The sequence below is a fragment of the Gadus chalcogrammus genome, chromosome 12 (assembly GCF_026213295.1).
Source record: "Gadus chalcogrammus isolate NIFS_2021 chromosome 12, NIFS_Gcha_1.0, whole genome shotgun sequence".
NCBI classification, from domain to species: Eukaryota; Metazoa; Chordata; class Actinopteri; order Gadiformes; family Gadidae; genus Gadus; species Gadus chalcogrammus.
In genome coordinates, this window is record NC_079423.1 from 15,742,862 (window position 1) to 15,768,985 (window position 26,124).

Sequence of the window (26,124 nt, forward strand, 5' to 3'; positions counted from 1 at the left end):
GCCTCGTGGTTAACAGAAAAATTGACGTTTTGTGGTTACAAAGGTCGGGCTCTGAAGACACCCCCAACCCCCAGTGTTAGCAGAGAGGGGAGCCAGCTGCACAGGACAGGTCACTGTGATGGAGCGGTTTCATAGAACTAGCCGGGGGCTGGGGGCAGTCGAACGCAGGGCGGGAAACGTGTCTTCCCTGACCTTTTATCACTAGGTTGCGCCGGGCAGTCAACTGAAAAACACAGCTGGAAGCTGCCGCACCTGATCCTGGTGACAAGTTGAGGTCTTTGGTCTTCAAGACGTACCCTCATGTTTTAAAGAACTGCAGCATAGGAAAGACAATAAATGTTTTAACCAAAAGAAAAGCATTTAAAGGCGTCCATGGAACTTTGTGTCGTGGCTAAAACATTGACACTGTGTTTGACAAACGTTCGGACAAACCCATTGTGGACGTGCAGCTCGATGGTTGAAGGTCTCCAAAGGCATGCCATAAATAAAAGCCTTTTTCAGAGGCCCTGTGCTTTAATCTTTCACCTTGCTGTGTGTCACCACGACCCCTGGATGATAGAGAGGCTGCCAAAGGTGACACCTGGTATACGTGCGTCACACCATCGTGTGCACCACCGACCTCACCCCCACCCCCCCACCCCCCCACCCTAACTCATTTCCTTTGAATTTGGCTGCAAAGGCCAGTTTGGCCACCAATCCAGTGTTTACTGCTGAGTATGCTCTTGGCTTGGCTGGTCGGGCGCCTTATCTCGTCTGATCTTCGCATTAGGCAAAACTAACAGCATCCCTTATCAGTTTGACTCTTTATGTATACCAGGAAATGTGACTGGGTATACAACCTGACGATGTGACGTTTGCATATTGTTTGTGAAAGAAAAAAAAATAAAGTGCACGATCTCACAAGAGCAATTACTGCTGAATGCATTCCTTTGTACCGCAGAGGGACCCACTGATAGATGGAGAATGTTATGTCACCATGTAGGGATCTTATTCTCTTCTACCCTTTGCACTTCAATCATAGTGTATAGTCCACTCAGACAGTATTGTAACAGTTTACAAGACTGTTGTATACCAACCTTCTCTCTTAGCATTCAATCCTTTCCCATGGATAATTCAAGAGACCAGCATAAGTACTGTCAAGTACTGGAATATGAGAAAATCCAAGGATGAGTTCAACACCAATTATTTAACATCTTTTCTGAAAGTTGGCATATGAAGGCACCGCCATTGATACGTCTTTAAGTTAGCAAGGCGTTGTTAACTGAGTTTATATGTATGTAAAGTACCAGAGGTGCCAAGGCGGGGAACTACACAGGTTAACTAAAACTACACATACTAATCAGCAATAACAGTATTGTGGAGCATTTAGTATAGTGCATTGATCTCGAGATAAGTATTGAGATCATTTGAGAGAGTATTTTCCAAAGAGGCTTGGCCTCAATCCAAAGGGTTTAAAGTTTTAATCAAAGTAATTATGATCGCTTTACTGCAATGTTTCCCCTTTGGATTGTGAAGCTATTACCTATTTCAATACCAACACAAAATACAATTCTCAATAAAAAGATACATCTGTTCAAGGTGGTCATCTTGGGCCAAATGAGCGTGTTGACGACGCGGTGCTGGTCTTGTGATAAAAGGTTGGGGGCCTGTTTATTGATCCAGTGGTCCAGCTGCCACAGCTGGATCTTGCTGGCACCCCCAGCAAAGCAACTGATATGTCATCCTGAAGACCACGGTCACTTCAAACAAGTTCACTTGAAACCAACTTTTATTTTGTAGCCTAATTTACGGCACAGGGAAGTTAAATGGACTACTATGTTGGAATTATATTCATGAAAATATTTGTTATTGTTGATTTATACATTTAAACATAAAATCCCATTGACTTTTATTAAGTTCTTTTGTAGTTTATTTACAACAAGGTCAAATCACATTGACTTTCATTTTGTTATTCAATTCCTGACAATGTAAAATCTCACTTTTATTTTGTAATTCATTTGACTCAAGGTACAACATCACTCGGAGGCAGCAACACACACAATAAGACAGCATTAACAATCAACAAGGCATGTGCAAATGTGCTGCTGATTATGAAGACATGATTTAGGGTTAAAGTTTCTGTACCAAATTCACATGTAATGACCTGTGTTTCTACATCACAATCTGGAGTCTAGCTTGACAAAAAGGATTTCAAACATACTTCATACATGTAAACAATTCTCACGCATGATACTTATACAAAAGTTGTTTTAAGGAGAGAATGTCATGATCTATTTCATAAATTCAACTTATGATTTAGAGGGGAATGAAATCTTGTACAACAGCCAATAGTTTGTCTCCGATGACCCCAGTCACAGCAGCTGGGCAGGGTTGCATAGCAACCGATGGCATCCATGTTTAAATGGTTTGTGGCTTGATTTAAGAGACCACCAGGGACCATTGGAACAGACCTTCCCATCAGTCTTAAGAGAAACAAACTGAGCTGTTTACTGGCAAAGCGTTTCGCAGCCAATGCGCGTGACTTGGCTTCAATGATAAGCGTGATCTACAAAGACCCTTTCCTGAAAATAAAGTCGGACACTCTGCTACTCTGCAACTTTCCCTTTGGGATCTCTTTTGTGTATTTGTTTCAAGCCTGAGTTTAGTGTCAGCAATAGCACAACTAACCTTCTATTGGTCTGTCTATGCACACATTTGATTCATTTTGTATTCAAAGAATTCACACCATAGTTAATTCATTCGATGAGTTGCTGTAACTGCAGCTTCTGGTCGGATTGTGAACTGTGATTGTTATGAATGACAAACACAAGACTTCCCAGCAGGGGGACGGTTTCAAGGGACGGATGGCTGACATCGCCTCAAATCAGGAAATCCTCAAGTTAGATATAATGTACAACATAGCTCCTTTGACCTGGAGACCTGTTTAAAGCAAACACACGCACGCACACACACACACAAACACACACTTCTTATCTCAGGAATGGCAGGCGGCTATGTAAATGGCAGACTATAATACATAAAACACATAACAATGAATACAGACTCAGATATTCAAAACAAGACGTGAAAGCCAAACCCACACACATTTCACTCGGTACGTTGCGGTTATGATAATATTAAAATAGCATGGAAGCTAAAGTAGAGAAAAACGACACACACACACACACACACACACACACACACACACACACACACACCAACAAACAGCAGATGAAGCTCCCATCGAGACGTGCATGAACGCATTCATGTGAAAATGGCAGAATGTTCCGTTGCTCGTAATGAGGCCTGCAGTGCTTCGAGCTGGATGTTGGATCGGGACCCCGCACAGAAATATGGTTCCAACCCCATAATTATATCTGCCCATGTCCCATCGCCACCTGGAACACAAAGCCAGGGAGACGAGGCAGGAAGCCACGGCCGATTTATGAATGGGCCCAGGGGGCATGCATTTATCACTTAACTAATAAGTGCGGGGTAATTCCCTCATGTGGGGCAGAGACCCCAAAAGCTGGCATTGTTGATAAAATACAAAACAAAAAAACAACACGATTTCAACCTACAAGGCTCACCTTTCAGGAAACGATATAAATATCTAACGGCGCAGTACAAAACATGATGGTAGGAGGCGTCGAGGTGGAGGTGGAGGATCGAAACCTGGGCAAGGTGAGAGTTGGGGGGTGGAGGTGGGGGGGGGGTGGGGGTGGTGGCTGGTGGAGGTGAGCCGTCTTGTTACTGCGCTTAAGCCCAACGGGGTGTAGCATTACAGAGGAACTCGGTGGCGAGGTTGAAAGAGGGAGGCTCGCCGGAGCCACAATCCCATTCATTGTTTTCCACTCATCTTCCCTGCTCTCCTCCTCCTCCTCCTCCTCCTCCTGCTGCTCCTCTATTCTTCTCCGAGCGTCTCCCAGCCTCGGCCCCCCCTTGCCGGCCCGGGGGGAGATGGGGTTACAGGAAGCGGGAGGTCGACCCGGGAGATAGGGGCCGCTCCCCGCTGACAGATCGGCCCTCCTCCTCCTCCTCCTCCTCTTCTCCTCTCCTGCTTCTCCCTCACTTCCTCTGTGAATGGGGGGCTGCAGAGGCAGAGAGAGAGAGCGAGAGAGAGAGAGAGAGAGAGAGAGGGAGAAGCGGAGAGAGAGGCAGAGAGAGAGAGAGAGAGGCAGAGAGAGAGAGAGAGGCAGAGAGAGAGAGAGAGAGGCAGAGAGAGCGAGAGAGAGAGAGAGAGAGAGAGAGAGAGAGGCAGAGAAGGAGAGAGAGAGAGAGAGAGGCAGAGAGAGAGAGGCAGAGAGAGAGAGAGAGAGAGAGAGAGAGAGAGAGAGAGAGAGAGAGAGAGAGAGAGAGAGAGAGAGAGAGAGAGAGAGAGGAGGTGTTGGGGAGAGGGGTGATGGAGTAAAAGAGGTTAAAGAAGGTCCAGGTACTTTGGTGCCATCATGTCATATCGTTTTTTATGTCTGTGGGAAGCAGCTGCACTGCTGGCCGTCCGTGCTCCCTCTGAAGGTTTACGGGGAGTTCATCCTTCTCTTCAGAGGGCTTAGGCGTCCTGTAATGTGTGCACGTGAACCCCTTTGGGACCAGTACTATAAATCGGACGTGACTTTGACTCATCATCGAAGCGTCTCACTGACAGCAGCCCGGGTTGTGATGGCAGCATTGTCTGTACCGACCCACCTCCAGAACAACAACCAATCCCCCCCCCTCCCTCTCTGCAACGGAGGAATCTGTCTCAGCGCGGAGACGGGTTGTCGACGCGATCCCAGGGGAGGGTGACAGTGGGTGGATTCTTTCCCTTTTCTTTTTTCCATTCTCCTCTCTCTCAACACGGCATTGGTGGCATTGCCCCCCCCCACCACCTCCCCTTCGCCCTCCCTCTCTTCCCTCGGACTGGGTGGCCCCACAGGCTCCGTAGAAGCCCCCCCCCCCCCCCCCCTCGGTCCTAGGCCAGGTCCCGGGGATGGGGGTTGGGGGGGGGGGGGTACCTGTGTCAGTCAGGGCTGTGTCTGTGCTTGCACGGGGTGCCAGCGCACTTTGAAGTGAGCAAACACTTCCGTGAGGCAAAGGTGTCCACATAGCCCGACGGAGCGGGAAGGGGGGGGCGTCTGCTGAAAGTACAGCTGTGAAGAATTTCCTCACAAATAAAATGATAAAGAACGCTATGTTGATTCAGCATTTTAATGAGCGAGCACAAGTCCAATCTGCTCCTGCAAGTCTCAGCTGTGTTTTGTTGCAGGTAGTTTTGCAACACGTCTAGTTGGTAAATGTGTACCAAAAGTATTCGTATCCGTAGATGCCAGAGCGTCCGTGGGAGGGACAAAATAGTTCCGCCCTTAATTTTCTAATCTGGGGGGGGGGGGAATAAATATATACGACTTCAAATTGACTGTGACATTAGTGTACGCATGCAAATTCTGCAGTTACAGGTACAAGACTTTTGCTACAATAACACCTTCATAGACTTCCCTCCCGAACCGATTTGCGTTTTAACAACCATCTCGTGCCGTTACAATCTCCTGAGACCGTCATCGCAAAGACAGAGAAAACAGACCTCGATAATAAAGTAACCGGACCGAGGGGGGGGCGGGCCCAGCGTGCGTCCGTTAAGGGCACGTTATCCGGGGTCTTTCCGGGGAAGGACACCGGGAGCGGGGCAGTGGCGGACGGCTGGCTTTCGCATTCCAAATGAAGCTCAAATTGCATTTCGTCTCCCGGGAAATGCGATAAGAGGAGAACGCAGGGCACAGAGATGATGCTTATCTGGCCAATTAAAGAAGAGGGCCCGGAATCGGCCAATCAGGGCCACTGCCTCCGCAAAGACCTCTTGATAACACGTCAACGTCACGACTCTCTAGCCCTCAGCCTCATTCGTAGTCCCCCCCCCGGCGTAGGCTGGAGATGGCGGCGGTACGGCCCTAGGGCGCGGCCTGTGCCGTGATCTGGCCCGCGGCGAAAGTGGGGCTCGTTTAAACGGGCGGGTCGGAGAGATCGAGTGATCACGGATAAAAGAACGGGCGACGGATAAGATCGCGGTCGCGATACACATCTCACATCCTCCTTGCTCGTACTGGATTTATCTGGGTGTGCCAGGCACACAGATATTACGTGTATCGTGAAACTGAATCAGTTCAGGTCCAAGTTGCGTATTGTCCGTGTGTTTTCATTTAATCTCAAACCTCTACTAACACTCGTAGGGCATCGAGGTTTCCTTCGTTTACAATGACGACAAGTTTACAGCAAGGGGACATGCACACAACTACAACAATGACAAATCAACATGAGCAAAACAAATGAAATAGTATAAATAAGTATAAATAAATACAAACATTTATTCCAGCAGAAACCGTCATAGTCTCTCTATAACCAAACAGAGGCTAGAAACAGACCGGATACGGGAAAGGACTCGTGGGGACAAAGACAGGGAACCACGAGACCAAACGCGGTCCGAGTGGCCCGACCAGACGCGAGTACTCACCCCCTCGGTCACTGCCCGACCCGGGCCGGCTGCTCGGCTGGGGCCCCGAGTGGGAGAACTGGGGGGCCAGGCGGCCCTGCTGGGAGCTCCGCGGGCTCGCCCCCCCCTCGGAGTCAGGGGTCCGGGGGATCTTGGGTCGGCTGTTGAACCCGGTGGGGTGGTGGCTGCTGCTGGGGGGGGGGGGGCGGGGGGGGGGGGGTTGCAGGGAAACTTAGTGAAACAGTTTAGCACAAAATAAGTGGTGTAGCTCAATAATATGCTCAATAAATATGGGTTAGCTCAGGAGGTTGTGCGGGTTGGCTGGTAACCGGAAGGTTGCTAGTTCGACCCCCCGGCTCGGTGTCGAGGTGTCCCTGAGCAAGACGCCTCACCCTGGCTGCTCCTGACCAGCTGGCTGTCGCCCTGCGTGGTTGACTCAGCGTGTATGAATGTGTGTATGAACAGTTGAAACTCCCCTCGGACAAAAGCGTGAATGTAAATGCATTGTTTGTGGACTCATTTCATGAGTTCTCATCTTCACCCTTCCTTTGCCCCTAAGGGAGAATGCCTGGGAAATGCGTGCGCCGGTCGCCTTAGCCCACCCTCTGCTAGACATGCTTATCATACCAGGGAGTCCGTCAACCGAGACCAGCACAGGCCCCTTACTGTCTCCCTGTCGACTCGGGGCCCACTATAGTACCACCGCCTTGCTTGACAGCATCTCAAAACAGAACAGGAAGAGGGGAAGATCGATCGAGCCGTTCCGTTCCATATGGAGACCATCTCTGTGACCCGTTTCCTCTCCACAACCTTCTGTCGTTTCCTAAAAGGCAGACTTTGATTACAGACCCTCTCGTGTTCCCGTTGTGTTTCCGGTGAGAGTGATCGATCGGCGCTCATGTGCCAACTGGTCCGGCTCGCCGAGCTAGACCCAGGCTATACGTCGCTGGGCATGCTTCCATAGCATGGCTGACTTCAGCGAGCAGTGTCACAATAACCTTCTTACGTTCGGCCTCTCTCTCCTTAGCATGCAGCCTTATGTGTCCATGGGTTTGGGCTAAACCGCCTCCTTTTGCCATATCGTTTCAAGGGACTAAAGTTTCATCAATACGTTGCCGACACCCAGTATTCCCCGCAGTACAGGCAGGGTGTATCCAGTAATGGCCTGCGTGGATGATTTTAAATATTTATAGGAATCCATCGGGACGGAAATAAAACGGAAAGACAATACAGTACAGTTCAGGAAACATCTTCAAATCTCACACAGATTACAATCGTGTGCATCCAGAATTCAATATCTAAATCAAATGACTTTGAGAAGTGGCTTGTTCTTATGAATAGTTACGAGACGAAACAGATCCAAAATGTATTGTTTTTTGGTTCAGAATAAATGGTAAATGGACTGCATTTATACAGCGCTTTTCTAACCAGTGGCCACTCAAAGTGCTTTATAATATTGCCTTTATAATGTTCACCCATTCATCCCCCATGCAAGGCGACCAGCTCGTCATGAGTGGTAGGGGTTAGAGTTGTCGTGCTCAGGGAGACCTTGACACTGAGCTAGGAGAAGCCTTCTAGGATCGAACTAGCAACCTTCCGGTTACCAGCCAACCCTCTCTACCTCCTGAGCCAAATGGCATCCCAGAATAAAAATCGGTTAAACATCAGTGGCTCAAAAGGGCCATGGATTGTTACTCCTTGCGGTGACATTGCGCAGTGAAACACGAACGCACGCTTGTGTTCCCCAACAGCGTTGCTCTGTATACAGCCCGCTGGACGACCGCGCAACACAGGTCACAACCTCACCTGGCTGCACAACGGCTGGGCCGCCCCCCCCCAGGGGCCCGGCCCAGCCTGTGTCATTGTATGTGGGTGCAGCGGAGCATCGCACTGGAGAACAGTGTGCTCGGTCAACCGAGCCAGACCTTACCTCACCTTACCTACCCCGGGTCAACGGTTGAACCCAAAGCCCTTGTCCGTAAACCCTGAACTAGTAACCAACTTGAAATCAGAGTGTTGAAATGGGCGACCTCTATACCCCTTAATAACGAAGCGTCAGCCTTAGTGTTCCTGACGCCTTTTACTCTCTCCCCCCCTCCAAGTGGAAGGAGGCTGGCTCAGGCTGCCAGGGTTGTTTTGTGAAGGTGTCCTACGGTCCTCTGGGAAGGTTTCTGCTACTGGTGGGGGCCGGTTAATTAAAGCATGCTTTCATTTGGGCTTACTAAGTCTGTGTGTGTATAAATGTGTTTGTATAAGTGTGTGTGTATCTGCGTGTCGGTGTGTGTGTGTGTGTGTCTGTGTTCATTAATGTTTGTGTGTGTTTGTGTCTTTGTTCATTAGTGTGTGTGTCTGTGTATATTAATGTGTGTGTGTGCGGCGGAGTTGTGGGGTGATGTGACGGGGAGAGGTTTTGGCGTTCCTCAGGGATTGGAGGGCTAGGGGGAGGGGACCCACACAGAGAGAGAGAGAGGGAGAGAGGGAGAGAGGAGAGGAGGACGGCCCCGGTGCTGAATGGGGCTCTTTGTGGGCTGCAGGTCCTTTAAACGCATGTCACAGGGCCACCTTGGCAGTGCTGCTGAGTCACCGATTGATGCCGCACACCCGCGCCAGCGCCGGAGCCAGATAGCCAAGCCCCGCCCCCCCGGCTGCCTCACCTCTAAACACAGCCCTGCCGCAGCTTGTCGCCTCTCTCCCCGCTTCCCTCTGTCTTCCCGTCTCCCTCGCCCCCCCCCCCGTCACCCTCTCACTATCACGGTCGCACACCCCTTAGGTGACGCACGCATTATCGAAGAGAAACCGGGAAAGGGTGAGACACAGACAGTGAGAGAGTGAGTGAGTGAGTGAGTGAGTGAGTGAGTGAGTGAGTGAGTGAGTGAGTGAGTGAGTGAGTGAGTGAGTGAGTGAGTGAGTGAGTGAGTGAGTGAGTGAGTGAGAGAGTGAGCGTGTGAGCGAGTGAGTGAGTGAGAGAGTGAGAGAGTGAGCGTGTGAGAGAGTGAGGGTGTGAGTGAGTGAGTGAGTGAGTGAGTGAGCGTGTGAGTGAGTGAGCGTGTGAGTGAGTGGGCAAACGGTTAGCCTAGCTCCTGTGCGCCGCGAGGGGGCCAACGGCTAGTCTGCAAGGTGTCTTCAGGGGAAAGTGAGTGACGCGCTCGTGAGTTTCATGTTCACGTTGTGAACCGGCAGAGTGTGACCTCAACCAGGTCGTGTGCATACAGTGTATATACAGTGTGTGTAGCCAGGGAACATGTGACTGATAGGTGCAGTTCCTGCCGCATTGTGACATGTCACCCACACACACACCCACACCCACACCCACACCCACACACACACACACACACACACACACACACACACACACACACACACACACACACACACACACACAATATTCAGCCCAAAAGGCCATCAAATAATTGAAATTAAAAATAATAATAAATAGTTGTTCTTATTATCATGACAAGTTAGTATCCTGTTTCTTAAATGCATCACTTTACAGAGTTTGCTTATTTGATGAATGGTACGTTATCATACATCTAGGTGGACACGCCCACTTGTGAGAGTTCTTTCAGAACGTCTCGTAATGGCTACTCCCACTCACACCCGGTGGTACAATATGGGACCTTTAAGTTCCTCAGCGGTGGGGTGTAAGACGACAAACGCAGGAACACGCGGACGACGGGAAACCTTTTAATAAGCCTTGGAACCGAGGATCGGTTACCTGGCAGAGCCGTTCTGTTCTCCGAGGGAACCCGTTCGGTCTGTGTGTCCGTCGTCCATCGGTCCGTCCGTACCCAGGTCCCTCGACAGCCGCCCGCACTCCGAATCTAGGGTGAGAACACAGAGGCCCTCCTCAACCCCAGTGTTGGCTCGTGTTTGTCTGGAGGCCATGTGTTCTGGTCTCCTCGCCAGGGTGGATCTCCAACAGCACATCAAAGAAGCTTAAATGTCTCATACTTGGTGTGTGATTTCAGCCGGAAATTAAAATGTCTGGCAGATTTGCGGCCGACTTATCGCCCCTCTGACATCAGATTGGAAACTGATGACCAGTGAGATAGTCAGGGAGTAGTCTTGTGGGGAGGGGGTTACCAGCAGAAGGGCTTGAACCCCTGGCTCCTGAACCCCTGGCTGCTCTTTAAAAGGTTCTGTCGGTACTATTTGAGAGATGTCCTTTGGTAGGAAGGAAATAGCCATCCATCAGCTGTTAATGATGAATGTGGGCGAAGAAAATCTGAGAATACAGGTTGTAGGTCGACTGCCCCTGCCTCTGTTTTAGACACTTTAGATTTAAGATCGCTCCCTGCTCATTTCAAACCAATCAGGACCTCTCTTCCCGTATTGGTTCGGGGAATCAATCTTGCCTGTCACTCACAGGTGCGTGATTGCACAACTTCTCAAACTTGGGAAGGCCAAGAGAGAGAGAGAGCAAAGGAAGGAAATGCTTTTTTTATCGTCACGTTGCAAAATCGTGCTCTCTTCAGCTCTGTTCAGCTCTGTCTTTACAACTCTGGAATCTCACCTACAGCAGTTTTAACGACTTAACAATCAACAAGTCACTGTAAGTCCCCTAAGAAACAGACACCAAAGCGTGCCATCATTCTGAAGGGTTAAACGCTGTATCGACGTGCTATTGCCGTTTTTCCTTCCGTGCACACGATCATACATTTAGAGGAAATCGCACACGCGATCAGACCCCAGCTAAGCCCTTCACACGAGCAACAGGGGAGACCCAGAGTGTGGCCTCTCACCGATGCTGAGGTGCAGGGAGTCCGAGGTGCTGGGTCTGCTTCCGGAGCGCGTCGGGGGTCGCTCGGTGTACCGGGAGGGGGACGGGATGTCCTCTCCCCTCTGCCTGGGGTCCGCGCCCTCACTGCAGGCTCGGTAGTCCCTGCGCGAACGCACACAGGCACGCCCCAGTCACACACACACACACACACACACACACACACACACACACACACACACACACACACACACACACACACACACACACACACACACACACACACACACACACACACACACACACACACACACACACACGAACAGAGTGAGCCTGGGAGAAACCCATCTCCCCTTCCCTTCCGCCACACTTCACCCAGAAGGTTTTTCATATTAATTTAATAGCTTCTAACGTTTACACTCATTGACTGAGTAAGGACCGTGTGAAAGGCCTTCAGACCCTGGGAAATGTGCTTCAAATAGGGACCACAGCAACGCGTCTCGGGGACATGCATCAAAGTGCAGGATGGTGTAGTGGTTCAGCGCTGGGTTAACGGGCAGGATAGTGCACCGGTTAAGAAGGGGTTCGATCCCCCGATGTCAGAGCCTCACCTGCAGGCATGCTGCTTCGATCAACTGTATCTTCACTCTGATTGGCGTCGGATAAAGGGTGCATGTTACCACCGCGTGTTCCCAACACCAGTCGTGAAAACACATTTTTCAGTAGCATGCCGATTTCTGCAGCGGGATCTCGTATCTCTTATCTGTTAGAACAAACCCTTTGCCCGTGGCCATTTTACCCAACCTAAATCATCTTCGTGCATCGGCCCATTCCCCGTCACGTCTGAGGATCACAGTGAACCAGTCCAGAGCTGGAGGCCCGAATCCCCGTAGATGTACAGCGTATGTATATATAGCGTGTGTGTGTGTACACATGAATATAGTGCGTGTGTGCGTGTACGTACACATGAATATAGTGTGTGTGTGTGTGTGTGTGTGTGTGTGTGTGTGTGTGTGTGTGTGTTTGTATTGTGAGTGTGTGTGTGTTTGTATTGTGAGTGTGTGTGTGTCTTGCGTTCTGTGTGTGGGGCCTACATTGGGGTCCCGTTGCGGTGGGAGCTGGGGGTCACCGGCCGCTGTAGGGGCTCATCGGCGCTCTGACGATAGTGGGGGGCCGAGCGCCTCTTCACCTTGGTCATGTTGGTCATGATCTGGAACACACACACACACACACACACACACACACACACACACACACACACACACACACACACACACACACACACACACACACACACACACACACACACACACACACACACACACACACACACACACACACACAGATAAGGAGCTACACAACGGTTTCCAGGTAGCTCATAAACCATCTCTCCTGCGACCTCAGTCCCAGTCCAACACAACACCCATGCCGTTGTGTGTGCTGTGGGATTTGTGTTTTGCCTGCGGTTAAGTGAGTCTGACCACAGTTTCCTTTTTTTTTGGCGTGTCATTGACGTTGTCTACATCCGTAAATGTGTCCCATTTCACTTCCTCACGGCCGCCTGTCTGCTGTGACGGCGGGTGCTCTGAGTGTGTGCGCGTGTGTGTGCGCGTCTGTGTCTGTGTCTGTGTCTGTGTGTGTGTGTGTGTGTGTGTGTGTGTGTGTGTGTGTGTGTGTGTGTGTGTGTGTGTGTGTGTGTGTGTGTGTGTGTGTGCGCGTTCCTGACCCCCAGGTACTCTGTGGTGAGCAGCCCTTCCCCTGACAGCTCTCGGGGCTGGGGCTGCAGAACCTCCTCCCTGTCCAGCTCCGTCTCCATCAGGTCCTCCTGTCGGCCCACACAGTCAGAGCAATTCAGATTAACACACACACACACAACCACACACACCACTACACACAAACACACACACACACACACACACACACACACACACACACACACACCACTACACACAAACACACACACACACACACACACACACACACACACACACACACACACACACACACACACACACACACAAAGGTGTGCGGAGTGGCCATAAGCACTGTGCGACTGGTCAACCCTTCTAGCGAGAAGACCCTTCCTTGGAGGGTGGGGAGGGGGGCTAGCCGAAGAACTGACGGTTACGCGATTTGCAATATTAAGGCCCCGTCCACACGAAGCCGATTTCATGGCGAAACCGCAAAGGTCTTGTACGGTTCGGCCTTCCGTCCACACGAAGCCGGCGAATCCGCTGACCGAAACCGCAAACTTCTGAAACCACCCTCGGAGGTGGTTTCAAATCTACCCGGTTTCGTTTTGGATTCGTGTGGACGCCTGAAACCGACTGAAACCGTAAACCATGACGTCATCGCTCCACCCCTCGACCCTCTAGCCAATGACTGTTAAGCCCGCGGAGTCTCAGAACTCACAACAACAAGGATTTCTGTTGCAGAAGCAGCGCCCCTTATGGGCCAGGCATGTGTACTACAGCGTTTCTACAGATCTACCCGGTTTCGCTTGGCTTCGTCTTTACGGAGATACTGCGAAACCGGATAGATCGAAACCGTAACGGTTTCGCCTGTTTCGGCTTCGTGTGGACGGGGCCTAAGAAACAAAGTATTTGTGTATGACTGTAGCAGCAAGGCTGTAGGCCCACGGCAAAGCATACAAAAGAGGCGGAACTTATTTTGTTTACCTGGTTCATTTACATAGACCATATAACCGACTATACTTGTATAATATATGACCTATAAATGACCTATCTCTCTCTTCCTCCCTTCCCCCTCCCTCCATCACCCCCCCCCCCCCTCCACACACACACACACACAGACACACACACTCCCCCTCCCTCGTAACACAGATACACCTGACTGACCGCCCCCCCCCCCCCCCCCCCCCCCTACAATAGCCATCAGGCCATCCATACCGCAATAGAAGATAACCCGTTTTCACCCGTTATCTGGCAGCAATATCGCTGGAGATAGACACTCTACACCCGTGTCCCAAGATGGCCATCTTCAGGCTGGGAGAGAAAGCTTTGGTTGGCTGTTCATTGTCGGCGCCTCCGTCTAATGAGCGTAAAGCTGTGGCGAGAAGGGGAGGGGGGGGAAAACACTATCTCGTGGCAAGGGAATAACTAAATACGCCTGGGAAAACAGTGTGAGGGCGGCGCTGCATTCCCCTGTTATTGCTGTCTTAAGGGGTATGGCCGAGGGGAAAGTCAAAGACGGGCTCTCCTCCATGCTGCGTTAGTATAATTGTGGTCTGCTTTAAAAACATACTGAAAGTGTAGCCACTGTGAGGGACTTTTTTTCGAGGAATCTATTTTTTTTAATGTACTTTATGATAAAATAATAATTCCTCTTTAAATCGATTTTTTGGCGAAACCCCGACGATATTTAACAGTGTGTGTACGCGTGATTGGCCAAAGAGATCCATTTTCAGGTCAAACTCACGCCGTTGTCGTCGTCCTCCTCTTCGTCATCTGACTGGGATTCCTCCTCTTCAGCTAACGACAAAAGACAACAAGACAATAACTCAGTGCGTGTTCATGCACATAGGATGTACTTTTAGAACAGATTTGCATTTGTCTTCACGGATAATTGACAGCAGTGGCTGTGTTGACCGAGATCATTATTAGACGGCTCATAACAAATATAGTGGCATTGTCAGGAGAGTAAGGATGGTCATAGAACCAAGTGCAAAGCACTAACAATCGCTAGGTTAACCCATTCCCCGTATACAACAAAGATAGCAAGGATAAGACGCTACCAACTAAGTACTTTAACTAAGCACGACATACAATAAGCAAGTACATTAAGTGCCAGGACGTACAACATACATAGGTAGGAGGGGTGGGAGGGGGAGGCTGTTGCAGGGTCTAGGTGAACACTGATCAAGTGAGCCTTGAGTCTTTTTGCGGCCTACCTGAGTTTAGTTGCTTGATGATGAACTCGATCTGTCGGTTGAGCTCGGGGTTCTCCTGTTTGCTGTAGCAGCCCAGGATCTCCTCCATGCTCTGGACAAGTAACACATAACGCTGACCTTAAAGGGGACCTATTATGCTTTTCGACTTTTATGACCTATAAACGTTGTTGTAATGATTGATAGTCATGTTTAACCATACTAAAGGGTCAAATAATGACGTACATGCATTTCGACGTATTCCCTGCTGACAGTCTGGGGTGGCTGTGCAGAGCGCTAAACACTCGGGACAACGTTTGCGATTCACTTGTTCACATTTCCGGGAAATCATCTACGTAGAGGCACTCCTGCCGCGGCCCCATATGCCTGGTCAAATCTGCCCGCGCACGCGCTTCAAGGAAGGTAACCAATCACAGCGGAGTTGGTTTGGCAGGAGGGGGGCGAGGGGGCGGAGAAGGACGAAACCGAGCGTTGACAGAGAATGCTGAAAGCGCCCAGATGAGAGGAAGAGTTTCCCGAAAATCGACATCGTTTTTTGTGTATGGTTAAACATGACTATCAATCATTACAACAACGTTTATAGGTCATAAAAGTCGAAAAAGCATAATAGGTCAGTTTTAACGCCACATTGACATGGACCCACTCATGCATTTGCCCATTGCCCTATTACTGATATTATGAACCGCATTGTAAACGCATCAAGTCTGATTGAGGATGGGATAATATTAGTGCACTTTGTGAAAGGCATGCAGTGTACTTGTAGTCACAGCTATTATATATTTTACGATGGATATTATGATTATGTTGAATTTGGATTAACATAACATCAGAGGGTATATATTTATTTTTCCCCAGTTTATTCAATCCGATTAATTGCAATAATGTCGATATTTCACTTGTTATTTAGAGTAGATTTTCCCTGTTATTTTGCTCCTGTAAAACCTGAATATACCTTATCTTAACCCATTCCCTGGTCTATGGAGAAAGGTTAGGGCATTTGCAGGTTTCAAAATGGCCGTGTATGTGTGTATGTGTGGTGGTATTTGTATGTGTGTACATGTCTGTTTGTGCGGCTGCATGTATGTGTGTGTGTGTGTGTGTACGTACATGTACGTGTGTGTGTATATGTACATGTGTGTCTGTGAGTGTGTGTGTGTGTGTGTGTGCACGTGTATGCCTCTGTCTCTGTGTGTGCACTTGTATGTGTGTATGCCTGCGTGTGTATATGTCTGTGTGTGTGTGTGCGTATATGTGTATATGTCCGTGTGTGTGTGCGCGCGCGCGCGTGTGTACGTGTATGTCTGTATGTTTGTGCCACTGCGCTGGACCGGTGTTTATGTCTCCATTGACCGCCACATGGTGCCGTGACGCGCTGCGTCCGAACACCTGCTGTTTGGCCTCTGGTCTTTTTCTCTACCCCTCAGCTAAAACAATGCTGTGGAGGTGACGCTACCACGCTCCGTGCAGCTGGTTCCTCTCTCACCATCTCTCGGGCTTCCTGCCGCACGCTGGGGAGGGACAGGATGCTGTACAGCGCTCCGTTCACGTACGGTCGAATCTGGAGAGCATCGACACACACGCACGCAGACACACACGCACACACACACATACCCATTAATCACAATGCACTGCAAATCCACACACAGGAACACAAACATAATCCCCATTAATCATACTTGCACTTACAAACACACACACACACACACACACACACACACACAGACACACACACCCTAAACACAATGCACACACACGCACGCACGCACGCACGCACACACACACACACACACGCACACCCACACACACACACACACACACACAAGCAGCTTTAGACATCGACCATCATTTGGCCCGCTGTGATCAGTCGGAGCCTCGCGGGAGGGGGATTGTAGGGCGTACGGTGTAGACGGAGAAAAGAGAGAAGGTGGAGCGATACAAGTCAAGTACATTGGGTTTCCTGGTCGCCCATCAACGCCCTGCTACCCTTCCCTCAGAAGAGTTATGGCCTATAAACTATAAAGCCTTCAACAGCAAATCCAAGCCCATTAAAACAGCCACAAGCGCCAATAGGTAGCATCGCGCCACACATTAATATCGAGGTCCCGGCATTGCAGCGACATGCCTCACTGGTTCACCTGTGTTGTTCCCCCCCCCCCCCCGTGAACACATTCCCTACCCCGACATCCTGGGAGGCGGTGGAAACCCTTCAGGGTGTTGGGGAGGAGGCTGGTGGTCTCGGGGGGGGGGGGGGGCAGGGGGGCTACAGGACAAGCCGGAGCAGGCCCTGGCTGTGATGACAGCATGGCGGGTGTTTCACGTGGAGATTTCAACATCCAGTGGAAAGGAAACGTGCACGGCGTGAAACGTAGCTACCAGTGATGGTATTTGGCCCGAGGTCGCACCTTCCGGGGGGCCGTGTGTGTGCGTGCATGTGTGTTCGTGGATGTGTGTGCGTTTCTGCTATCAACAACATGTATGGGCTGCTTGTAATGTTGGAGAATTTCCACCAAATAGCTTAGGTGTGTGTGTGCGCGCGTGTGCGTGTGCGTGCGTGTGTGTGTGTGTGTGTGTGTGTGTGTGTGTGTTTGTGTGCGTGTCTGTGTGTCTCACCTCAGGATTCTCGTGTCCCAGGAGATCAGTCAGAACCTTCAAAACATGTTTGGCGTTCTCTGCACACTTCCTCTTTCCTAAACCCCCCACACACACATAAATGTGAAAACACATACGCACACACACACACACACACACACACACACACACACACACACACACACACACACACACACACACACACACACACACACACACACACACACACACACACACACACACACACACACACACAGATACAAAATATACAATTATTTGAATTTGCACTTATGTGACATTTGTGAAATCTGAAATGAAAGACTAATAATAAAAGCGTAATAATATTTTGAGATTATTAAAACAAGGGGGCGTCTGGAAATCAGGGCAAAAACACAGACTGCGCTAGGAAAGTGTGTGTAATGTGTGTGTGTTGCGGACCCTGCTATGACGTAATGGGGGGGGAGAGTGCATTGTTTAAGTGCTGTTTTCAGTGGAGCTTGAGGAGAGGACATTTTATTGACGGCCCTTACCACGGGCAGATATCTAATGGCCTCTACCCCCTGCCGCTAATTCACTTATGCCCCCAGAATAAAGTTAAACAAAGAGCTTACACAGTACAACAGTGATTACATTACACATTGAATCCCATTGGAAAAGTTGGTCCATTTGTTTCCCGCTCGAGACTAACATCGCCGTCCTACGAGATTCACCAAGTATATGATAAAGATACTGTATATGATGAAGATACAGTATATGATCTATAAATAAAGAGTTAAAAAAAAAAAACATGCAGTATATGATAAAGCTATATTTTAAAATTAGCATTTTTTGTTGCATTATCATTTCTCAAATAAACAAGATACTTATTTACATATCAGAACCCCTACCATTCTACATGGGCATTCAATAGCTAACCTTAACTCACTAGGTCTAGCCAATTGCATTAGAATCTCTGAGAGACAGAGACAGAGCGAGAGACAGAGAGAGAGAGAGAGAGAGCGAGAGAGAGAGAGAGAGAGAGAGAGAGAGAGAGAGAGAGAGAGAGAGAGATTAAGACAGAAATTAACTGTAAAAGTCCAGCGAGAGAGAGACCTCAGAGAGAGAGACCTCAGAGAGAGACCGGGGGGGCACCTTTGGTCCGGAGACACAGGTTCATCAGCAGGGCCGTTGCGTACTGCAACGTGAAGTCGCTCAGGCAGTCCGCGTCCTGGAGCTCGTCCACCAGCCAGCCAATCAGGTCGTCCTCGATCATGGCCGTCTGCTGGCTCCGCCTACCGGTGCCGTGACGGTGAGACACGTTAGAGCTACGCCCGACCCGGACGGCGGGGACGGAGCGACTGTCCCCAGGGTGGCGTGTCTGGGAGGTGAGCTGTGCACTGTGCACACCGAGATAAGGCCCTGATACGGACCTTAACTTGTTCCTCTTGCTGCCGGGAACACGATAGGTTTACACGAGGGCCAGATGGACAATAAACAAGTAGCTTATCAGACTCGTTCATCAAAGAAACATTAAGATTTCCCATTTTTTAATTGTTTAATATGGGATGTCTGCATCAAACTCCCAATGGTGAAAGTCATTCAATGTTAGCATTGCTTTTGCTTTTTTAATTGTTACTGCTTGGCCCTCGGTTCTATGAACATCCTTCCTGTACCGACAGCGTTATATTGTTGGTTCTCTTCTTCTTCAAATGTACTTATTGTAAGACACTTTGGATAATGGAGTCTGCTTAATGCCCTCACTATAAATGCGAATCTATACAAATAAGAGTTGAATTGAATTGAATCACATGGGCAGTTCGTGACTGTGTGTGGCCGAAGGGCTGAGGGTACCTGAGGCTGAGTTTCTGCAGAGCCACCAGAACGTTCTCCCGGCTCAGGGAGTCCCTGTCCTCGCGTCGCAGTACCTCCATCAGCAGCCGCAGCAGAGAGGGAACGTGGGAGAGGTACATGCGCCCTGAGGCCGAAAACACACACACACACACACACACACACACACTGTTAGCTACGGGCGTGGCATGTGTCAATCAAACGGTTGATTAGCAATTGATTAACGGGGCAAATGTTTCAATTGTTATTTTATTTCTTATTTTTATTCGATTCGTCACCTTATTTTAATGTTTAATATGTTGAATGTTGCACAATCCCTGCAGGCATTGCTACTTTGCATTTCAATGCATTTATTTGATATGTATGTGAAAAAATAAAACTCTTGAATCGTGAATCTGATTAACGCCCTTACTGGCACTACTGAAATATTGCTTTGAAAACTTCAAGCCGTGGGTTCCTATGTTTGTTGTGAGATAACTATAGATAAGATACGATACTTAATTGAGCCCTTGAGACAAAAATGGTGGCCAAATCAGATAGTACAGGATAGGGATGTTATATCACACCATATATCAATTTTAAATTCAGATTTTTTTCCCCACTGAAACCGACTGGACTTGTTCATCAGATGCAGTCAGTGTAAGTGGAACTGGATTGAATTCCCAGTCTCCCTATTCTGCATCTGGAAGGGCTGATTGCAGACACTGGGTAATCCGACTGTCATCTTAACCTTGTCTTACCATGACCACTTCCTGCCCCACCCTGTCATGTCAGGCTGAAAGAGGAAGGATTCAGCCTTCGCACAAGTGGACTATTTCAAATGCTTTTTTTTTTTTGTCAAAGTCACAGCCGTTCTGTTGAAAGAACGAAGTTATCGCCTGGCTATCCGAGTTAACCTTCTGATAATGCTTTCATGTTAAGACACGGACCATGTTGCAATCAGTTGGGTATGTATTTTTTGGCTTTCACTATAATTAATACTATAGTGATACGCAGTAAAAAAATAAATGCTCAACTAAATGCAACATATTCATTGCATATTTACATTTAGTTGGGTAGTTTATTTTGCATATCACTCTAATTAGGACTATAGTGATATTAAAATAAACACACCCAACTGAATGCATCCTAGTCAGTGAGCGACTCTCAGAGAAGCGTCTTCAGTAGCGTTTCAGGGCACGGCCAGGGAAACACTTACCGTCTGGAAGTGAGGTGAATGCATTGATGAGGCGCGCCATGTATTGGCAAACTATTTCGTTTTTCGACCACATCAAGTGAAGCACGGTTCTCTGTCAAGAAACGGTATTTTCATTATTGATCTTAATCAATTGATTATTGATTAACATAAACACTCACGTTCTCTCAAAATGGCACGCATAAACAGAAAAGAGTTAACGGCGACAATAGGTTCAAACAGAGGCCGGAGACTGTCATGAGGCAGCTGTTAATATCACCAGTGTTGTGTCACGAGTCACGACACACAATGCTTCATTGTTGTGTAGTTTACTAGTTACACAGAATCTTCACCACGTTTGAACATACAACAACCGTGCAACGCTGGGTCATGCAATGCGGGAGGGGTCATGGCTTTGGACTTGGTCTCCCGCTTCACTTGAATAACAAAACAAAGGCCTTAGGTGCCTTTTGTCTGCCTGGATAAAGTGCTTCACACTGCTGAGAGACTTCAGCGTTCCAGAATCGGGAAAAGATGTGTGTGTGAGGTGAAATGTGTGAGGTGAAAAGGGGAACGGCGGAATATTCCTAGCAGGACGCCTGGCTAAATGAGAGCAATTCTGCACCGTTATGGGGCCAAGTTATGTTGTGCGTTTGGATAAATAATACAGAGGTGAACGACGGTTCAGTAAAAAGCCATGGCCAATCCAGCAGCAACAGATTCAGACCGGACCACCCAATACTGCGTGACATCCTTTTATCTATCCTCCATTGCCCTTAAACTAATAGCAACCAAAATCATGGACAGAGATATCTTTAAAAGCGAAAAAACCAAAAACAACTCAGAATTGCTGTTAATTAGTTCCAAAGTCAGATGTAAACCATCATAACCCTAGTATAATGTGTGTATTGCTCACATGATTAGGTTAAGACGTCTCCACATCTGGCTGTGGCACTTCCATACAGCGCGTATGGTTTTGTACTAATCTACAGAATGTCTCTGTGTGCGTGTGCGTGTGCGTGCGCGTGCGTGTGTTCCACCTGTTGCGTGCTGAAGCGCTCCAGCAGGTCGTTGCTGATGTAGGCCTGCAGCACTGTGTCTCTCTGCTCCCCGGGGAGTGAGCGGGTCAGTCTCTGGAAACGGAGGAGAGGAAACCAAAGCCTAAATATGGGCATAGGACCTTGGGTGACAGTGCTCTACACAAGAGTGAGAGAGAGCGAGAGTGAGAGCGCGAGCGAGGGCGCGAGCCAGAAAGAGAGCGAGAGACGGAGAGAGACGGAGAGAGAGAGACAGAGAGAGATGGAGAGAGAGAGAGACGGAGAAAGAGAGACAGAGAGAGACAGAGAGAGACAGGGAAAGAGGGACAGAGAGACAAAAAGACAGAGACAGACAGAGACAGAGAGACAGACAGAGACAGATAGACAGACAGAGACAGATAGAGACAGAGACAGAGAGAGACAGAGAGAGGGACAGACTGACAGAATATTATCATGCATCATTGAGAATGTCTCCTCAGCTCCAGTTACAGAACTAGTTGTTGTTGCATTACTATAAATAAATGTGAATGTAGAGTAACTTTCCATTTATCTCCGTTTAACACCTAAGCGCAGCTGCTCAATAAGCTTAAGGCTATACTAAACTATAAAACACGAGTCGTAGCCTGTTCGGCATCTACATGATATAGTGCTCGTGAGTCGCGTTCGTTATCTCAACAAGCATGGCCAAGACAGAAAGATCAAAATGTGTTACGTAAGAAGAGAACCATAAACAAAGATCCCTATCCAAGTATCCTGATAGCGTCCGGAAATCCATTAAAATTAGATCACAACTACTAGTGCTAAGTGTAACACCATGATCAAATTATCATACGGCTACCAAGTCTGGTTTATTGATCTTAAATTGCACAGAGGGCAAAACTATCGCCCAAATACGATCATTAATGTACATCTGTTAAGGCTGCCCGGGTAGTGCACCGGGTAGGGCCTGTACCATATAGGCTCAGTCCTGAACGCAGCGACCCGGGTTTGAGTCCAGCCCGTGGGTCATTTGCTGCATGTCCTCCCCTCCATCTCCCATACCTTCCTCTCTATCTCACTCTATAATAAAGCATGCATATGCTTTATTATGTGTGTTACCACCGGAGTCATGTGTGCAGACAGCAAATGGAGAGGCTCGACTGAGTTGTATCTGATGAAAAACTATTTTGTATATTCACACATATTCGGTGGAAACATTTGATTCTACCGGGCAACCACATCTTCGTCGCAGTCATGGGTAGGTTATAAGTGCCAGCCCTAAATGACCACCCACAGCGGTCTCTTTTCCACTCCTGTATTCTAAAGTATCAACAAATTTTGGGTACCCTTTGGGTAAAAGCTAAATACGCAAGTGATGAAACGATGAACAGCATGAACGAGAATTACGAGAGACCACAGAAAAAGCCGACATGCACTATCACGCACCTGGCCGATAAGAGGAACCGGAACTTGCCGACAGATACTATCACGAAACCTGGCCAATGAGAGACCACGGAACTTGCCGACAAATACTATCACGAACCTGGCCAATGAGAGACCACGGAACTTGCCGACAGATGCTATCACGAACCTGGCCAATGAGAGACCACGGAACTTGCCGACAGATGCTATCACGAACCTGGCCAATGAGAGACCACGGAACTTGCCGACAGATGCTATCACGAACCTGGCCAATGAGAGACCACGGAACTTGCCGACAAATACTATCACGAACCTGGCCAATGAAAGACCACGGAACTTGCCGACAGATGCTATCACGAACCTGGCCAATGAGAGACCACGGAACTTGCCGACAGATGCTATCACGAACCTGGCCAATGAGAGACCACGGAACTTGCCGACAGATGCTATCACGAACCTGGCCAATGAGAGACCACGGAACTTGCCGACAGATGCTATCACGAACCTGGCCAATGAGAGCCCACGGAACTTGCCGACAGATGCAATCACGAACCTGGCCAATGAGAGCCCACGGAACTTGCCGACATGCACCATCACAAACCTGGCCAACGAGAGGTCTCTCTTTGTTAAAGGAGGGCGTTGGTTTGGCGTCGAGGCGAGCCACTCACCCAGCGCAGAGCCTGGAGCAGCAGGCAGCGGAGGCGTTCAGAGCCCCCCAGCAGGTCCCTCTTCAGACGGTCGTAGTCCAGGGAGGGCAGCAGGGGCACCTCCCGGGACTTCCTGAGGGGACGAGGTGGAGACGAGGGGGGGAGACGAGGAGGACATTTGAGAAACAGGGGGGGGGGGAAGGGTGAGAGAAGAAGGGGAAGTGGTGGGGAGAGGAGAGAAGATGGGAGAAGAGAAGGAGAGGGGAGGAGAGGAGGATATTGGAGAAACGGGGGGGGGAGAAATGGGTGAGAGAAGAGGTTGGGGAGAGGAGAAAAGAGGGGAGGAGAGAAGGAGGAGGAGAAAGGAAAGAGAAGGAGAGGAGGCCACGCTCGTCAATCCCAGGCGACCGTAGCAACACATTTGGACAAAGGTCAGGTGTTCACAAGTAACATCCAGCCCTTCCAGGCAAACACTTAGCTGGAAATTCTTACTGCGGTTCGATGGACGCCCGTAGCAGCGAGGAGGCCTGAGGGGGACAGACAGGGCAGAGGGACAACAGAGTGGAGGATAAGAGGAGCAGAAACAGTAGAATAAACTAATATCAGTTGCATTGATTTAGATTTTTCTATTCGATTTATATCATCCAAAAGGTATAGAACAGTGATTGTGACAAAAAATGCTCTGATGCAGATTGCGATTGGCTTGTCTTTAAGAACTTACCTGAGACTCCTCCTTCCCATCTCGCCTTAAAGACAGTGAGGTTCTCTACTGCATTGACACGGGCATGCGTGCACATCATGCATGTAATGTTAGGACATGCTAAACCCACCTCCCCCCCCCCCCCCCCCACCAGTGGTTCTTCATTCTGCGACAGGCTCCATGCAATGAGTGACAGGTAATCCAGGTAGATCCAACACCGTTAGCGAATGGACTAACGTGGTTAACCCGGTGGTTAATAACAAGACCAGTGGTTTTTGTTAGTTTGGTTTGTTGTTAGTTTTTGCTGTAATCTCACTACACCTTTGCAATGGGCCTGTATCCGGTAGCAGCAGTACATAGCAGTACTGGTGGTGGTGGTGGTGGTGGTAGTGATACGAATTAGGAGTGTGTTTTCACGACTTAAAGGGGCTTTAGACTTCTGAGATTCCAACCCGGACGTCTATCCATTAAGAGTTATCCCTTAGAAGCAGAGGACTCATGTGCTCTGGGTGAATGTTAAAAAAACACATTTCCTGTCCTATTGGCAAGGTGATGTTGAAGCACTGAGGTCCACCACAAAACCACGACCGGTCTCTCCAGCCCCATGACTCACAGACTGAACCAACATCAACAGCTTTAGCCTTCAAACCCCGATATGAGGCGTGGGGGGAACGGGACGCGGGGCCCTTGTCCTTGCCTGTGATCTTTCTAACCACCTGGGCTGCCAAACAGCTCTGGGATGCAACGTTAAAAGCCGTGCCCTGTTCCCAGTGTACCGGGGCCGGTTGGGAGAGGGGTGCGTGGGCGTACATCCGAGTCATCAGGAAGCAACGAGGCAGATAGCCTCTTGGCTATCGATGCTTTGCGTGCGAAATATGCCATGGTAAGAGAAACACATCGAAACTGGAGCCAGGCAAAATATGACAATAGACACACCTGCGTGCTGTGTACTCGATGCGCTTAATCGTCGGGGGCCCAGGGTGGGGGGGTTTCACTCAAAGAGATATACTGCGGAGCTCTGCCAATCCATGTGTGTGTGGGGGGTTTGTGTTTCAGCGTGTGTCTTGATTTCTCCCCACAGTGAATTACTCATGCGATGAATGACAAATAATCTGTTGAGTGACATTTAAATACAATGCAACATGGCACACTAATACCTTAACTGTGGGATTATGGGATCGGTCTTCCACTGTGCAATATATGGGCCTGGTATTTTTGATCCATACACGTAAAAATAAATATTTGACTGGAGTCTGAATGACCATTGAGTTAATTACCAGTGTCAATATAATTGGTCAGCTGGAGGCAAGCTAAAGGCAAAACATTTCCTGTGTTACTTTAACAAGAGATATCAAAATAATCATGGTGTCTCACTATCTGCTGGCAAGCTGTTGTCTGATTAATAATGCAACACCACCATCTTTGCCATCATTTCCCAGTTCAAACGATCGTCGAGCTAATTTGAGCCGTGTTCTCTCGTGACAAACGGGGCAGAGCGACACAGGTTCTACACACAAAAGTCCCGGACTAAAACCCTCTCTCCACCCCACTCCATTACACGGCCTCCTTTCTCGTTAAACAAACGAGACGTTGGGTATGAAAGGCCCCTCGATCGTTTGAGAAAGCGAACGACTTTACAGGTTCGACAATGACTGTGTCATCTGTTTATGAGGTACGCCCTCA

General features: G+C 48.9%; 1 protein-coding gene across 1 annotated transcript in view; it reads right to left on the reverse strand.

The window, feature by feature from the left end:
* Nucleotides 1–1,587: 1,587 nt before the first annotated feature.
* LOC130393110 (lisH domain-containing protein ARMC9) overlaps nt 1,588–26,124 on the reverse strand; it is a 36,834-nt gene continuing 12,297 nt past the window's right edge. Inside the window, exons 11-26 of the mRNA XM_056603699.1 lie at nt 24,234–24,268; nt 23,763–23,874; nt 21,697–21,789; nt 20,681–20,771; nt 19,486–19,609; nt 18,787–18,926; nt 17,677–17,753; nt 16,550–16,624; nt 15,070–15,160; nt 14,598–14,650; nt 12,886–12,984; nt 12,254–12,369; nt 11,185–11,324; nt 10,158–10,263; nt 6,464–6,633; nt 1,588–4,070 (exon numbers count right to left, since the gene is read on the reverse strand). Coding sequence (XP_056459674.1) covers nt 4,048–4,070; nt 6,464–6,633; nt 10,158–10,263; nt 11,185–11,324; nt 12,254–12,369; nt 12,886–12,984; nt 14,598–14,650; nt 15,070–15,160; nt 16,550–16,624; nt 17,677–17,753; nt 18,787–18,926; nt 19,486–19,609; nt 20,681–20,771; nt 21,697–21,789; nt 23,763–23,874; nt 24,234–24,268 — 1,545 coding nt within the window. The 3' untranslated portion in view covers nt 1,588–4,047. The remainder of the gene's footprint in view (nt 4,071–6,463; nt 6,634–10,157; nt 10,264–11,184; nt 11,325–12,253; nt 12,370–12,885; nt 12,985–14,597; nt 14,651–15,069; nt 15,161–16,549; nt 16,625–17,676; nt 17,754–18,786; nt 18,927–19,485; nt 19,610–20,680; nt 20,772–21,696; nt 21,790–23,762; nt 23,875–24,233; nt 24,269–26,124) is intronic.